We start from the raw sequence: 18005 nt of genomic DNA, 5'->3' as shown, positions 1-18005 counted from the left end.
GCAATTTGTGCCTATTGCCTGTCACTGGGCACCAAAGAAATGAATCTGACTCCGCTTTTTTCCTACCCTCCCGTTAGGTATTTATATATATTGATATGATTCTTATGCATGCACACACCCCATTATTCTTCTCCATCCAGGGCCCTCATGGCACCCAAAGGTCTGCCTTAGTGGCTCTGGCCACCTTCACTCATGCACTCTGCCCATGGGCCCAGGGGCCCCATTTCAGTTCAGCCCAGGGGCTTCAGCCCCTTCTTGAGCAGTGTCAGAGGAGCACCGGCTTCCAGCTCACCACAGTTGTGCCCAGCCATGGATCCTATTGATCCAGTCCCCTGGGGTGCTGCTAGAGGCCTGAGCATGTTAATAACCCTTGATTACCCTGATGAGCTTCACATGGAGCTTCCATCCACACCGCATGGGTCCAGGAGCTCCACCTAAGCTCAGACCTGTGCCTCATGACCCTGCCTGAGCTATGTGATAGCTGTACTCATCTGCAGCTTTGTCACTCTGCTCAGTTACAGACCCTGTCGATCTTAACCCTGACCTGTGGCCTGAATTTCTAGGTTGACCTTGCTCTTTCTTCATCACTGGACCTGATGCCGATGTGTGGATTGACTTCCCCAACTAATTTCAGACTTTCCTTGTCCCCACAAACTTGACAGATGTTCTGGCCTCAGCTGATGACAGCTGCTTTCCTCAGGCCTGTTCTGCTCTCCATGCTCAGGCACTGCTGAAGTGGTCACTGGGTGGTGGGGCTCCTGCCCTGCCAGCTGTGTTATTGCATTTGTTTCCTGGCTCCCAGTCATTGAGAGCAGTTGGCCCTTGCTGTTAGAGGTATGCCACTATGCACCAGCTTCCAGATGGACTTTGAGGTGCTGATTACAACTGTTTGAGCCTAGTAGTTCATCAGCCAGTTTGCAATCAACCTCACTGTCCAGTTATCTAGCTCATGCTTCCTCAGCTTCTCTAGAACATTATGAAAGATTGTTGAAAACCTTACTGAATTTCAGATAAACAACATTCAGTGCTCTACCCTCATCCACTGAGCCAGTCATCTCTTCATAGATAGCTATCAGTTTTGTCAAGCATGATTCCCTCTTTGTAAACCCATGCTGACTATTCCCAGTCACCTGCTTGCGTTTAGTATGTCTGGAAATAGCTTCAGACATATTTCTCCATTGCCTTCCCAGGGATCCAGGTGAGGCCGGCCAGCCTGTATTTCCCCACATTCTCCTTCTTGTCCTTCTAGAAGACAGAAGTGACATTTGAACCATCACAGAACCACCATTCTGAAAAAGTAATGAGCAACATATTGAATAGTAAATTCTGCAATATCTGTGAGAGTTTTGCTGCATATGGCTCTTTTGTCCATTTTCCCATTTGAGGGCTTGCCAGTCTCCTTCACCTGTTTTTACACTGGAAACTGCACTGATATTACCCCCTGAGGGCCCATGACATGCTTCACAACAGCCATCTGTATTATGACATGACAAGGTTCTTATTCCTCACTCTGGCAGCTCAGTTCAGCCAAAACACAGCGCAGTGCTTACCTCCACAGTGCTACTTTCTGCTTACTTTCCTAAGGCAGGGAGAAATGACTTGCCATTGGCACCAAAGAAAGTAACACGAAAAATTGTTTAATGTGGGGTGGCTGAAGAACTCAATTTAAGACCATGAGGAAAAAAAGCCCTGAAGACAGCAGCGAGTACATGTGTTGAACAAAAACAGAGCCATTGTAATATTCCCTTCAGTCTGAAGCAACCTCAGCTTTGACCTTTATTAACACAGTGCAAATGCTCTGTTTTACCAGGTGTTTCTTGAAGGGACTAGTGCACTTAAGCAGTGGACTGAACACAGTGGTATAAAAGGCAGAAATTATTTATTACTGTTATTCATCAAAGCTTTGGTGAGACTTCCAGTAAGACTACGATACTTGGTGTATATTGATTCTGTACTATAACATGCCTCTAGACCTCTGGTTTGGCACTCAAAAATGTCTCTGTTCTGCTTCCATTCCAGCTGATAGAAAGTACTTTTGCAAAGTCATCTGGATTTCCTCCTAATCTAGAGAATCCTGGTCTACCTCTATAGTCCCCTACATGCTTCTGTAGCATTATAAAGAGGTTGAATTTGGCCTCTCTATTACCCAATCTCTTTCCTTAATAAACTGAGCAAATCACACATAGTGTCTTACAATTAAAAATAAATAAATAAATCCAGACACCTGCCAAAAAGACAATAGATAAAAATAAAATTGCAGTTGGAATTTAAAAAGCATAATAACCTTTTAAAAAAATAAGCAATTAACAACAAAAGAACCAGCATGAATTATGTACTGTCTGTGCACACAACTGTGGATACAACTGTGGAAGGTAGTATGACGGTTATTGACATGGCAGCTAGAGCAGGGAGCTCATTTTTACACTTGGACTTTAAGTTATCTAGCATCTTTCATTCGAGCAGTCAAGTTGCTACCTCTATGTTTAAATTATATATTTGGACATTTAATTGTCCACCTGAGTAAAAATAAATAAATAAATAAATAAACTGGGAAATGCAAAACTAAAAACTTGTCATTTGTCATTGAGGACCATTGCAAAGTCCCATAAAACTTTATGTCTTTTCCTAGAAAATAAGTAAACTTCTCAAGCTTACAAGCAGCACAGTGCCAGCATGAGATTACAAGATGACTGAAGGTAAACCAAGTAATACTGGATTTCCCAAGCCTTCCTTCATTTGTTAACATAGTATGGTACTTTGAGGACCTTTCTAAAGTCATTAGCAACATTGCCTACTGAGGTAGAGATAAAAAAGCCCTTTCCTCCCCTTCAGATCCTAAGAAAGTCATGCCCTAAGGTCTGTAAGTAACAGAGATGTATCTTTGCCAGCCTTCACCTTTGTGAGTTCACGCTCACAAACCATTTTCTCTGATAACCAGTTACCCAAGCCACAGTCACCACACATTTATTACCTATTTTATTTTATTTTATTTTATTTTATTTTATTTGAGCTTAATAAAGAGGGACACTGATTTTACCTGTAACATCAATAATAACATTTTTGACTGGAGAACTTGCAAATCTAAGGCTGCTCATATCCATCACAGGGAAAAAAGGCAAATGAAGTAATATCCTGCCAAAAGGATGGAACTCCCTTGCCTCCATGAAGGCAGAGCAATAGTAGCATGTTTACAGATTCAAAAACGTTGCTTAAACTTAACTTCATTTTGTGATGGCTAAATTCTTTTCTGTTTTATACATATGCCATATATATTCTTTTTGACTACAGATGCCACTTTTATTAATGCTTTCCCATTAGCAAGAAAATCACCCACTCCTTTCGCATGTCCTTGCAAGCTTTATGCTGATTTAATAAGAATCCATAAAGCAGCACATTAGCTTCAATGACTCTCCAAAAAAAACACCCTTCTAGGCATCTTTTCTCACAAAACCTCTTCACAATGAGATATCTTTCCAGCTTTATTCTTTTGAAATCTTCCACTATTTATTATATATGTTTTGAAGTTTATTATTATTGACAATCAGGCTGCTTATTTTCAGTTCTGATAAACTCTGCTTGAAGCACACATCTCATGAATTGCTGATGGCTAGCACATAATTAAAATGTAATTTTATGAGGTCTTAGGGTAAACTGCTTTGCAAATATATTTTTTTTTCCCCTTATGGCATGACATTTTCAGAGAATTATTAATACAGATTTTGTAACAGAAATTAATGTATTTCTTCATTATTATTCTTTTCACATGCTCAGAAAACTAAACCGAAGTAAACTCTGCTTATCCTGCTCACTGTGAAATCAGTGGAACTGATCACAGTGTGCTCTGAGCAAAGAAGTCAGAATCACACCCTCACAGATTATGAATAGCATTCCCTGCTGAGTACAGTTTGTAAAGGAACAAATATTTAGGCAGGATACCAAATGTAATAGAATTCCACATAAGCAAGTCTGACAAAAGTAGACGGGGATTCTGCATCTGCAGGGATTGTGACACTTAAGAGAATAACTGAGCCAGGTTTGGAGACACGGGATTTTGTTTGCTTTTTCATGCATAAACCAAGGCAGAGATTTGTTTCTAATCTTTTTTTTTTTATTTTTTATTTTTTTTTTAAAGAAGTCTCACAATTGTGCTGCTGTTCACCAAAGCAACTTGAATTTTTATGAGGCAACAAACAGATTCCAGATCACTAAAGCACTCTGCTTTAAAGGGACCTCTAGTAGCAGTGCTGCCGAGACCTGACATTTGGGTCCTCCAAAAAACCCAGGGAGGAACTGGGCTTGTGAAAGACTTATTAAATCCTACCCTGCTGCCATCTGGTGCCAGGAGCAAGTAAATTACTCTTTGAAGAATACTGGCTTACTACGCTGATCCTATGCAGCTGATCAGCTCCGTCAGCAGGTGTAATAACATCTCATCTCATCTCTCTCTCTCTACCTTGTCCCTGCTCCCTCCATTGTAGCCGTTTGAAAAGACATCAAACTTGAAATGGAAGCATGGGGGGGACGCAATTAGGAAGTTACTGGGCAACATGATACAGAATACTCAAACATTCCCTGTCAAAGCAGCACAACCAGGTTACTATCTCCTGTGACTTGTACGCATGCAGCATGGGAAAGAAACACAAGCTAGAAATCCACACCCAGTTACAGAGCTCTGACCTTGCTCAGATAACATGGGAGACAGGACAGGATAGCTCACATGCCTGGAGTGCTGCCATAGATTGACATGATCTTGAATGGTGAGGGAAAAAGGTTCTACTTTATGCAAAGTTCAAATGCATTGCACTGTTATGGGTGATGGGCTAGTTACAAGCTATGGGTAAGGATCAAAGGACAGAGAAGCATGGGTAACATCTTTTTGCGCATCTCCTACAGACCATCTGATGAATAAGATGAAATAGATGAAAGCTTTTTTTACAAAACTAGAAGACGAGATTCCTGCAATGTGTTGAAGACATTAACACCGGTAATATTTTAGAACACTTCAGCAAAGTGATTCTCTCTCCAAGAACAGAATATCCTGGTTTGCTTGTATTAAATTATTCTAGCAACTGTTCTTTTGAGGGGTTCCTGTATGCCTCTGTTATGGAATGTTTTTGTGTCAATATATAATATATACTTTGTGCTTTTGCAATTCATCCAATCATGACTGACCCAATAGTATCCCTTCTAAAATCTTCCATTCCCATAGATCACCAGGTAATTATTTCTTGGAGTTTACCAGTTTAAACTGCAGAAAAATCTGTATTTATAAACTATCACATACTCTCCCCCCCTAGCTGTCAATCTGTACATTTACTCAAACTGACAGATTATGTTCCAACTCCAGAAGACAATGCCTAATTACTCCTGCTACTATTGCTCCATATTGGTCTAAGAAATGCTGAAGTCAGGCATTACAACCAGAAACATTTTCTCTTGTGCTCATAGTTGCTGATATAATTGATACAGTTGTGTTTCACAGTAGAGTGAATGATCTTCCACTGCCCTCAATCCAGATGCAAAAGTGAAGAGTTAAGAGAAATCCGTGGTTGTGGTTAGATGACAGAAGAAGAGACTTAGAGAGAAAAAAAATGAGAGATTTTTATCAAGGAGACATAGTGGCTGATATTAGTGATCAAGAGTACTGGGACGAGAATATCCCTTACCAGTTCTATTCACAGCTCTCCAGTTTTGTTTTTTGTAGTGGTGGGTTGTTGTTTTTTTGTTTGTTTGTTTGTTTTTCCCTTCTTTCTTTCATTGACAGCAGCTTTTGTTGTGAAATCTCCAGCTACTGTCCTGATTCCTGCTCGGCCTGAGCACTCAGTGATGTATGGAGATCTAATCTGTGCCCACAGGTTACATAAACAGAGCAGAACAAATGTTGCAAGAGTAAGCAGAAAGGTATAACTACTTTCCTGTGATCCCACAGCCGGTTTGTATCAAAATCAGGAACAGAATCCAAATTCCTCCTTGCAAGCCCTGTACCCAGCTCCCTAGATCATGCTGCTGTCTTCCATCTTCATGCAACATACGAAACAGACTGACAAGACAGGCACCGCTCCAGGAAAACACAGATCCATGCAGAGAGATGCAAACTCCTCTGCCTGCATTCTGAATTGACTGGGCACAAGATGTCTCTGGTTCATGCCACGTAGCAATGGTTATCACAAGCTCGCTACCTGAGCTAATAACCAGAGCTCAGAAGAAGAAAATGTCAGCTTGATGACATTACTGTAACGTGGCTGTAAGAACTGAGCTATCTTGCATCTGCCCAGCTTGGAGCATTAGCAGAACAATCTATTTCTATCCATAAAGACATATGTCTCTGAAAAAAACACTGTGCCTTCTGCAATTACATATCTGCATTGCAATGAGGATTTATGAAGCCCAGGGTCCAGTACATCTGTCATACTCTCCCCCTACTTCGTTTCTCTCACAACAAACCTTCTAAAACATGGCTAACTGGGCATTTCCTATAAAGCTATAGCAAAGGAATGAATTCTTATTTTGTGTTCATATTTCATCATTAAAAGGTCTGTAAGTGTTAATTAGGCTTCAACAAATGCTTACCATAATTTGAATTATTAAGCTTCTGTCAGTAGGAGTATCGTTGCCAATTTGAATACTACTTACTTTTCTTACTGCATATCTAAAATGAGTGTAAGAACTAAAAACAAATTAATGAATATGCTAAGGAATGCAAGTCATTAGCTTTTTTTTTTTTTTTTTTTTTACGTTTAAAAATTGCATCTAGCTACAGTTGCTTTCTCTTTATTTCAGGAAACATTTTATGTCTCTAGTTTGTTCTTAGCTTAAAAAAAAAAAACAAAATAAAAAGCATTAGAATTATTAATATCAAACAACAAAGAGGAAATCAACAGCAGTTCCCAGAAATAAATTATGAAAATTGACAACCTAGATTAAAAATCTTGTGTTTCCATGTGGATGCATGCAGGAATAACGCTGCAAAATGAAATACCTGCAGGCTGGGGGACTGCAAGTAAGAGTAACTGATAGAAAACATATGCCTTGCTGGAGCACCTTCCAAACCTTGGATGCTTGCAAGCTTCTGCTGCAATCATAAACAACGTCTGTTTGTCATGATATATATATATTATATGCATATATATATATATTTCCAAAAGCTCCAAACCAGGAAAGGAAATTGCAACTATTTCCTATATCTCTGTACAAATACATTCACAAGTCTATATTCACCCCAAAATGTTCAGTGGAGAACTCTGGATCTGTCTCTACACTCTAGCTTTGTCTACACAAACACATCTGCTAGCATTTATATTATAGACATGTTTGTGGTCAAGTCTTGTGTATTAAAACAATATAGAATCTACACAGGAAGCTTTGGCTCTGGTCACACTCTGGAGACCAACGGACAAAAAACGCTGTTTCTGCCTCCAACATTTTCTATTAAGTCTTTTAACCTTTCTTTGCTACCTCACACCATTCATCATAAAAGGAGAACAAATTTCCCATGGCAGTTATAAATAAATAGATTTTGAGAAGACTGGGAAGCTTTATCAGCTGGTGCACAAAATTAGGTCTGTGTTTCTGCAGTACACTAGGTAACATAAAAGTATAGAAATCAGATATATTTACTCTGAGCACTACTACTATGCTGTAAAATCAAAAAGCTTCATTGACTTTAGAGTTACTTCTGTCATTAATTCAAAGCACAGTAAAGTGAAGAACACAATCCAGACAAAAGGCCTTGACTCTGCATTCCTATTTATGCTGATTAGAACTTACTTGACGAGGTTCCATTGGTTATAATAGGTGTACTGAAATAAGAATGGGTTATAATACTGTGAAACCACAGGAAGTAACTCACATGCAAACAGATTAATGTTATGACTATCTGACAGTGACATACAAAAGCTCCAGTTTCTGAAGAATAAGAAAAAGCTTTTGTCACAGAAAAAAATCTAATTCACTTTGGACTACTATGGGCTGTCCTCACAGTTGTTTCATGTTAACATTTTCATAGTTTTTTCACAGATTCTAAATTTCAAATTTGTAAGCATTAGTGTTCTTCATCAGCCTTCTTCCGTTGGCTCCCAAAGACATGGCATGTTTGCAAAGTGCATAATAATTTGCCTTTGCTTCAAACTTGCTTTTCTCTGACTTGCATCTCCTCAACCGTTCTCCAGTATCTCCCACCCTCTGCTGGAAGTCTTAGCCCGACAAGTAGCCTCCTCTGCTCACTGAAACTCAGCAGTCTGTGTGAAATACATAAATGAAAACTCCTGCCTAATTCTGATGACACACATAATAACTGGGCATGGCAGCTCTCCCCAGCTCAGTATAAGGATGTATTTCTGACTCTTCATCAGCCCCATCTCTACTCTGGTGTAGAGTCTTAATGGATTTCTCAGCTCTGGCTCAGTGCCCCCATTCTGTGCCAAAGGGAATCATTCATCTGCTTCAGCTTCAGGAAAATAGTATCATGTAGAAGAGCCCCTAACTTAAATACATTTTTTGTTCTAGAGCCTGAAGTATCCTTCCATTGAAGGCTTCCAAGGGCAAAGACATAAAGACGCAAATACCTAAGCTAAAAAAGAAGTGGAATATGAGAACAGAAGAGCCACGGTTCAGCCTAGTGGGCCAGAGGGAAGAGACAGGATAAGGAGAAAAAGACCACTGATGAAAGAGATGAGGAAGCCTAATTATTGGGTTAATGTCCTGCAGCTACACAGCTCCCAAATAATGCAAGGTATTAAATTGCCACTACATTTCACTGTAGTGCAAAGACCCATAAGAAGAAACAAGGAAAAAGCAAATTAGCTACCTGTGGAACAACCCATCACAGGGCAGGAGGAAAGGATTCAGCAATAGGAATATACAGGAAAGTAGAGTCTGAAGGACAACAAACATTGAAAACTTGGAGTAAAGTCAAGCTTAACAACAAGTTGTAAGGACAATTACAGAAAGTCCGCTGTCATAAAGAAGATGGTCCCAGAAACTGAGTGGTATTTGACGGCATAGACCAGAGTGAAAACAGAAAAAGGAAATCTCAGAGAGGAGAGGAAGCTAAATAAGGCTCAGATTTCATGCCCTTTTCAAATCTGCAATTATCTGGAAAAGCAGCAGAAGGTGACAAAAAATAACCACCTGTTTATCCTCTACTAACATGGTTGAAATTCAGTTCCTGTAAAGGAAACATATGAATATTTTTAATACTACATCACTTAGAGTAAGCATTTGCAATTCTTAAAAATACTGTAACTTATCATACAACTGAGAATCTCCTGTCTTTCTTAACAACTTAAATACATCTCTCTTCTGCTTCATGTAAGATCAAAGTAGATATTGGCATTTCTGTTAGGGAATATTACTAAACGTGAAAATCGGTGTCATTCATTGAATTTTAAACACTGAACATGAGAATTGTTTCTAAAATCTGTTCCAAGAATTCATTCTTATTCAACAGTTTCTCCTTTTACCACATGCTTTATTATCTCTGTCAGCCAGGCTATTACCGCTGTAATACAATTTTCTGCTTACTTAATGGGATGGTATCTTGCATCTATATAATGGCAAATGGAGTAATTTTGTAGATGAATTAGATGTAAAATAAAATTATGCTAAGACTGAAAGGCCAGGTGGAGTCCCCCACTCTCCAGAACTCCAGAAGAGCATGCCTGAACAACATGGAGATGTGTCTCGATTCCCTGTCTTAGGGTGCCTGCCAGTCCCTTGCAAAGGGAAAATACTGGTCTTTGTAACAATGTGGGGGGAACATCATTTGCAAAGTCAGATGCCTCTGACTCCTTTCAACATTCTATCCGCAGGTCTTAACTTAAGTACAAAGTCTCAAAGCTTCTGAACTCTGTTACATCTATGTTCTACATTTATTATATCTACATAGTTACAGCTATGTTCTACATTTCCCTCCCAGTCTGAGAAAAACAAAGCCACAGTTTGCTTTCCATTTCTTCTAGAAATCACTGAATATTTTAGTTCATTCTCTGCTTGCCAGTCACCAATCTGTTTCTCAGCACTCTTTGCTACTTCCAACTTTTATCTGTCATATTTTTTGCCCCCAAAACAAGTTACAGGAAGAAAAATAAGTTTAACAGTAAGAATTTGAGAACTTCAAATACATTGTGTAGAAGTAAATAGCAACACTAACCTCTTTCATTTTTTCCAGTTCATTCTGTAGTGCCTGTTTTGCAGTTTCAACTTCTATAAGCTGCTGCCTTAATTTTTCATTTTCATCTTCTGTTATTGTACGTTTTTCTTCCACATTTTCTAACTCATGATGAAGTCTCACTGATACATCTTTTGCAACCTAAATGAAGTGGTATTTCAAAAAGAAGAAGAAGAAAAAAAAGTAATTAGAATTACAAAAGAATTAGTGCTGAAGTGCTTAGTGTCTAAGCAACCATTTACAGGTCAATTCTGATGCTTTTATGGAAGCAGCATGTAAGGAAACGTGTAGACAATGGCATACACAGATAGAATTTTAAACGATTCAAAATTCAAGACAATTCCTACAAAAAGCTGGCATGTTCTTCCTATGGACTTCACTGGAGCCACTGGTAACTATTTCTTAGGTTCTGTTACATCAAAACGAAACAGTATCTTCATTATTCCTGGACAGCGCAGTATCTGTTTTCTTTCTACCACTGCCAGCCCCCTGCTTTTCAATGCACTAAAGGATATGCCCTTCAAACACTTGACATGTGGAAGCATCAGTTTAAAAGCAGAGCCCACCTTCTCCAGGCCTACTGTACCTGTCCATTGCATAGAACCACAAATGGATGAACCTTTATTTCTACCCTTTTAGTTTCTCTCTCCTTCATGGACAGATAATCTAACTATTTGGCATTTAGCGCTACTGGTTAATTTAAAGAGTAAAATATGAAAAAGCATCATTCTTACTGACCTTGTATTTATCCAAATGTAATCCAATATTTTTAAATTGAAATAAACATGAGGTGTTTTTTTGTAGTTGTTTTTGTTTGTTTGTTTCTAAATTTCATTTTCACAGGAAGAGCTAAAAGGAACATGACAATATCTAATTCCTTTTCCTCAGGTAAGGTAAAAAGAATTTTGCCATTCAAGCTATTTGCATTGTATTTGATGAAACAAGCAGAAATTATAATCATACACTAAAAATATTTAAATGTACACTAATTCCTGCTATGGTGGTGATTTAGACATATAATTTGAAAAGGCAAATTCAAGCTTTTTTAAAACATCAGAAAGTAAAATTTACCTTTTCTAACACTATTTAGGGGAGCTCAGAGAGGGTTATTCACTACGGTATGTCAAAGAACTCTATTTGACATACTAAAGCTCTAAAGAAAAAATAATAATTGTAAGCAAGCAGTCTAGAAGAATCCGATCTACCAGAAAACAGCAGCAGCTAGTGAGTCAGCCTCCCCTGACAAGAAACACAGTGTGTGTGAATTACTGATACAACACTGCAGTGTAGCACAAGACTATTCAATAACCTCCCCCACTGCACACACACTCAAGACACATAATGCCCAACAGAAAGAGAGGGTGGAGGGGAATTTCAATTATAAGCATACTCCAAAGAGACTGCAGAATGAGCTGAGAATCACACCAAAGGAATGTATTTTGATGGATTTTCCCATAGTCAGTATTAAACTGCTCATTTAGTTGTCCAACCAAAGTAAATGGAAAATCATTGGGGACATATTTTTAACAGCAACCTATCAGAATCTGTCTGCAGCCCACAGTTACACTCTGAATCAGTAAATACAATGAAATAACAAAATCCTTACTGGTAGTGATGTTTTGTAACAAAATTTAGTGGAGAGGTAATTAATGCAGGTAAATCCTACAGAGTATTCAAGATCACCTGGGAATAGGGGCTTACTTATTCAAGATGCATTTTAACACAGCTGTATGCAAGACAATACCTCTGAAGAACCACGTCCCCTCTTGTATCACCCTTGTAAAATGGAGAACATTATTTTGGATAGAAATTCTTCAGAAGCAGATTTGGGATCACTACAAAGAACTGCACAGGAGTTACAAATATGGCTAGCAAGAACCAGAAATTCAGTTTGGCAGAAATATGGCACTTGACAAACATCCCTACCCCAAAGAAGGACACAATCATGTGGGAAGGCTCCATAAAATCATTATTCTTTCCCAAGTAGTAAGTTGCATGGTTATTAGGAAAGACACAAGAGAAGTCGTAACTGAAGAGAGTCCTTTCTTCAACCTGAGGCCTTAGCTGGTACCTCCTATGTGGCAGGTGAGCACCTAACTACAGAGTCAACTTCCCTCCCAGCCCTCTGTTTAAATCACTTGCTAATACAAAGTAGCATTGAGCCAACAAATAAATCAACTCTAGAAGCTGGAATCACAACATTCACTTGGGACAGGAAGGTTCCCATTCAAATTCTGCCTGCAAGGTGTGTAGCACAACTGTTCACATCATTTTGAGCATGCAAAATGCCCCTTGTTTTGTTCTACCTAAGCCCTGAGTAGGGTGCATCAAAAAAACATTTCACTACTTTTGTTTCTGACCAGGAAGGCAGAAGTTTGTCTATAGCCACGTGAGCAGCTACTTACAGAACTGTCATGGCCAAAACAGCAGATGCATTTTTTAATGTGCACGGAAAAGGATTATTAAATAGAAATACCAAGAAGGATATTAGCATTATTAATGGCATGAGCAAGAAAATTACTGGAATATGCCTTGGCCTGGTATCTACGTTTTAGTAAGAATGATGATAAGCTGGAAACTTTTCAGAAAAGATGATCCAACTCCTAAAAACAGGGCTGGGAATAACAGACTCTCAATCCATTGTGTTTATCAGAAAGAAGTTTGAAATTGACCTGTTCATGACCATGTATTAAATTATCATTTCCAACTGCAGTCCACAGAACTCAACATAGGTGACTAGTCCCAGGCAGCAGCGTGGTCAACAAGGTCCAATTTGCTATAGCAGAGGTCTGCATTTCCATGAGAAATAACTGGGAGACCCATCAACTGAAGAAGGTTTAGAAGTGCTGATTCAGTAACAGCCTTAACAAAATCTACAGTATGGAAGCAAACATAAAACAAATTCCAACTAGCACAAGAAACTTTTTTTCCCTGTAATTGGAGAAATCTAGAATGGAGATGATGCATTATTTACTAATGTCAGACTTTAAACAAAGGCTGAAACTTGCCCTCTGCAATGGGCTGTGGTTCATTCAGATGCTATGGATTAAATACAGCTGATGACACACTGAAATTTGATGGGCTGCATCTACGGTTTCAGGTGGATGTGGAAAATCCAGGCTTTGTTGAAGATAAAGAGTTTTTCCACTGACACCCACTGTCAGGATTTCATGTATTTAATATAACAGTCCTCTGAAATCTTTAAGGAGTACTGCAATCCCCTAAAAGTCAATGGGACCGTTCAGTGAGGTTGGTTTAATTTTGCAGCAGTAGGACACAGTTTATGTTCATCATAAAAAGATCCAGAACTCTAGATCCCAATTTGTATTTGAGTCACTTATTGCACATTACCTTCATGAAAAATGATTGGACCAAAGCTGAGAACAGCCTACCCACGAAGCCTCACCACCGGGCCACTCATTGAAGGGCTTACATTACTACAGGAGGCTTGGCCGCTGCAATCCTACGTGCCGTGTAGGGTGCGCGTTGTACAACGGAAGGGATGGAAATGCCTGAGTCATGAGGACTGAGAGCACGTCCGTGTCTCCGTCCCTGGCGCTCCCTCTCCTCGACACCTGCTCACGCCCGTACCTTGAGGTCCTGCTCCATGCTGCGCAGGAGCTCGCCATCGATCTCGCCAGTCTGCGCGTAGCGGAGCCTCTTGCGCTCGGCCTTGCGCAGCCGGTACTGGAGGATCCGGCAGTTCTTGTTGGCTCGCTCCAGCTCGTGGCGCATCTCTTGAAGCTGACAAGCGTCCTCCTCGAAGAAGCTGTCCCTCATCTCGTCCATCTCGGTCCTCAGCTCATCTATCTCGTTCTGGCACCGGGGCGAGAAGGGGTGGGGACGCAACAGGTGGGTCAAAAACACAAATGCCAGCAAGCACGGGGGGAGCCGGCCAACACGGAGCGTGGGGACCGGCCCTCATCCCTGCGGGGACACCGCCTAAGTGCTGCCGAGCTCATCAGGAGAGCCGCAACGAAGCAGGGAAGCGCGGCTGCGAGCCCACCGGGAGCAGGGCGGCAGGGAAGCTCCCACCTCCCACCCCCCGCCACCTCCCAGCCCGCAGCCCCCGGCCCCTCACCTTGAGGCTCTCGTTCTCCTCCCGCAGCTTCTCCATCTCCTCCTGCATCTCGTCCTGCAGCTGCGGGCTCAGGGAGCCCTCGGGGGTGCCGCTCCGGCCGCCGCCGCCCGCCTCGCCCTGCCGCAGCCCCTCGGCCCCGGCCGCCGCCGCCATGGCAGAGGGCGAGGAGGCGGAGGATGCCGGGGGAGGCTCGGCCGAGGCGGCGGCCGCCGGGGAGGCGGAGGCGGAGGCGGCGCCGGGGCCGGGGCCGCCGCTGCCGTGGTTGCTGCCCTTGGTTTGCATCTGGGCGGCCGCCGCCAGCCCCTTCCTGAGGTGGAACTGGATGAGCTCACTTTGCAGGCATCCCTCCCTCCAGAACCCGCCGCCGCCGCCCGCCGCCCCGCGGCCCTTGGCGGCGCCCGACGAAGATGGAGGCGCCGGGGCCGCCTCCCCCGCGCCCTTCAGCGGGGACCGCCCCGCTTTCCCCCGCCACTGCCTGGGCGGCGGCGGCGGCGGCGGCTGCGGCTGCGGCTGCGGCGCCGCCGCCCCCTCCCGCTCCCGCTCCCGCTCCCGCTCCCCCCCGCCGCCGCCCGCAGGGGGCGCCTCCTCGCCGGGCTCGGCGGCGGGCGGCGCTTCAGCACCGGCTGCGGGCTGGACAGCGCCCGGCGGCGCCGCGCCTCGCCCCAGCCGCTCGGCGGCGCGGCCCCGGCCGCCCCTCGGCGCCTGTCCCGGCGGCGGCCGCGGGGCCCCGGAGCCGGCCTTGGAGGAGGAGGCGGCGGCCGCGGCGGCGGCGGCGGCGGCTGGCGGGGCGCGGGCGGCGGCGGGCGGGGGTCGTGGGGGGGCGTCGCGGGCCCTGGCCGGGGAGGAGGCTCGCGGCTGCTTCCTGCCGCTGCTGCCCTCCGGGTGCAGGCGAGGCTCGGCGGCGGCGCCCCCTGCGGGCGGCTGGCTCATGGCGGCGGCTATCTGCGGGCAGAGTCCATCGCCGGCGGCGTCCTCCGCCTCCTCCGGCCGGCCGGCTGCGGGAGGAGAAGCGGGGAGGACGGTCGGGGGGCAGGGGGAGACCGGGAGGAGGCCCCGGCCCTGCCCCGCCGTGTGCCCGCTGCTGCTGCACCTGCCTCCCCCGGGGCCGCCCCCTTCAGGCTTGACAGGGCCTCGTCAAGGGAGGCCTCCAAGGCACAAATCAAGAGCCAAAGGGACACTGAAACAACTTCTACACCCATCTTGGCATCAGTTTGTCTCCCAGAAGCGTTGTCAAGACCTAAGGTGCAATTCAGGCTTGTTACCCGTTACACTGAAGCAGCACCGGGGTAAAATCCCTCCAGCGCATTTCCAAAACGTAGGGATTAAGGAAGGAGCCTGGCCCAGCACTAGATGTGGCACTGTATTCTCCTGCAGGTGCTCAGGTGGCAATTTTCCCCCTAGGGCCTGACCCTAGTAGAGTTTTCGTGGTCACAGCAGATGACTGAAATAGGCTGCTAGGTGCCATACCATGCTGCAAAGATGTGCCGTAAGGCATTCTAAAAATAATAGCTATGATCCATAAACTGTTTTCGCATAGCCTTTATTCAGCCATCCTTAAAGGGAAAATGTGGGCCAAAATTGCAATGACAGCATTCCTAACGTGGCCTTGTGATTCCCAACTGTCCCACCGCAAAGTACAGAGTAAAGAAAGCCAACTGGTCAAAGTCAATGTAGACATTATGCCCTGCCCTGACAATTGGTTTATTCCCTGCAACACACCAGACAATGACACTGTGTTTACTCTGCACTCACTGGCAGGGGTACAAGGTTTCCTCTCAAATGCACTGTCATTATCACCCTGATTTTAACCAATCCATTGAAAATTAATGCTCAAAAGAACATAATTTGGCAGGATTTTCCCAGGCATTAATAAGCAAAAAGGGAGCATGTAAGGGAGTGTAAGCCTACCAAAACTTATACTTGCACCACAACACCGATTTGCTTTGCTTCTCTAGCAAGCATAAATACAATTCCCAAACTGCTGCTTTTCAGAGCTGGACAGGTCCAAAATGCCACTCTTTAAACCCAAACCTAAAAAAAACCTGCAGGAAGTCAGGGCTCAGCCTAGATCCTGCATCTTCCTCTTAACTCCGACTCTTCCCTACTGTTTTTCTGATTTATTTTGTTCCCCACAAAGCAAGCCTCGTCTGAGCCCGGGTCCGAAACCTCCGAAAACCCTCACAAAACTCCGCGACCCCATCTCCCCTCCAGTGGCAAGCCCACGTGGCGCCAGGACGCTGCGTCTCTGCAGGTGGAAAAAGCGCAGGAACACCCGCCGGCAACAAAAGGGGAGAGTCCAGCGGCTCCACCCGGCAGCGTGGGGATGTCCCCAGCCCCTGGCCCTTGTCCCCCGACCCCTGTCCCTCCCGGGGGTGGCAGCTGGCGGGGCACGCCTGCCTTTTGTCCGCGTTTTAGAGGCGTGGGAGGCTTCTCGCAGCTCCCCCTCCACGCCCGGCGCTTTTGTTGAATCTGAATCTGGAGAAACATCCCCCCCCACCCCCACCTTTAATAAGAAAAAAAAAAAAAAGAAGAAAAGAAAAAGGAAGAAAGGCTTGAGGGTAAAGCAGCCGGGTTACTCACCACCGCCCTGCCTGCTGCCCGGCTGGCGAAATGCATGCACGGGGAACCGGGCACCGCACACGAGGTCCCCAGCGCTGCCGGAGCCGCTCAGGAAAATGAAGCAATATTCATGAGCTGACCTCACCAGGGCCGGGGAGAGGGAGGAGAGCAGCGGAGGGAAGAGAAAAGAAAAGATGAGACGGCGAGGACCCCGCCCAGGCCTGAAGGCTGAGTTGCGTCCCCTTCCTTATCTATCTGCACATGGTGCCACCGGATTACGGCGCAAATGGGGGAAGGATGCGCCCGGCTTCCCTTCCCGATCCACCCCGGCGATCGATCCTGATCAATTATTTAGCGGCTCCTCCAGGGGAGCCGGCTTCGAGCGGGCGGGATGCCGGGCGCCTTGTGCATCAGCAGCAGGGCGATAAGAGAGAGGCTTTCCTTTGTTCGCCGCCTTTATCTGCGCTCGCAGGGCAGCGGATCCGCACCGCGTCCCTTTGACAAAAGCCTGCTACGAGCCGGGAAAGGTGGAAACAAAGGCAAAGCGCGGTGGTCTATTGAAGATAAACCCCGGGCGTTATTTCTTCGCGTGAATATTGGACTAACCTACCAGTGACTCTTTATTCATGGCGTGGGCAAAACCCGGAGGCAGCCACCTGATTACCCTGGGGGAGCTCCACCTGCTTGGTGCACTGTCAGCTGAATTTGGCTTGGCTCTGGGGCACCTTAGGTGGCTTGTCGAGCTGAAAACCTTTCCCGATGACAAAAAGGGGCTTTCAAAGGGGTTTTCCTTCCTTTCCCCTGCCTCCGAGCAGGGCAGCGCGGGCGCTCAGGGCGTGTTTCCACCCCACGGCCCCACCCGTGTGCTTATTCATATATCCATATGTCGTGATGCACAGTATATATACACAACGACATTACACATACATATGTACATAAATGTTTGTGCATATGCACATGTATGGCACACGTGTCTCAATATTAAATATATGCCATATATATATGTATATATATGGACGTATGTATGGATGCGGGAAGATACTGCCCCTGTCTGCATGTCCTCCAGTCCTGAACTGCATGAAGTGGACATAGGAAAATGTGATGAGTTGAGGACAATCAGAAAATGAGAAATGAAAGATTAATGCTGAAGGATATGGGTTTTGAAACTCATCCTAAATATTGACTGCAGTCATACCA

General features: G+C 44.4%; 1 protein-coding gene across 1 annotated transcript in view; it reads right to left on the bottom strand.

The window, feature by feature from the left end:
• Positions 1-17016, bottom strand: part of MTCL3 (MTCL family member 3) — a 30049-nt gene extending 13033 nt beyond the window's left edge. Inside the window, 4 exon segments of the mRNA XM_038176104.2 lie at positions 10151-10309; positions 13760-13984; positions 14250-15244; positions 16830-17016. Of these exon segments, the coding sequence (XP_038032032.2) occupies positions 10151-10309; positions 13760-13984; positions 14250-15179 (1314 nt within the window). The 5' untranslated portion in view covers positions 15180-15244; positions 16830-17016.
• Positions 17017-18005: the final 989 nt, after the last annotated feature.

Source organism: Anas platyrhynchos, chromosome 3 (assembly GCF_047663525.1).
Source record: "Anas platyrhynchos isolate ZD024472 breed Pekin duck chromosome 3, IASCAAS_PekinDuck_T2T, whole genome shotgun sequence".
NCBI classification, from domain to species: Eukaryota; Metazoa; Chordata; class Aves; order Anseriformes; family Anatidae; genus Anas; species Anas platyrhynchos.
Note: the sequence above shows the minus strand (reverse complement) of the source record. Positions and strands in the feature narration are given on the sequence as shown.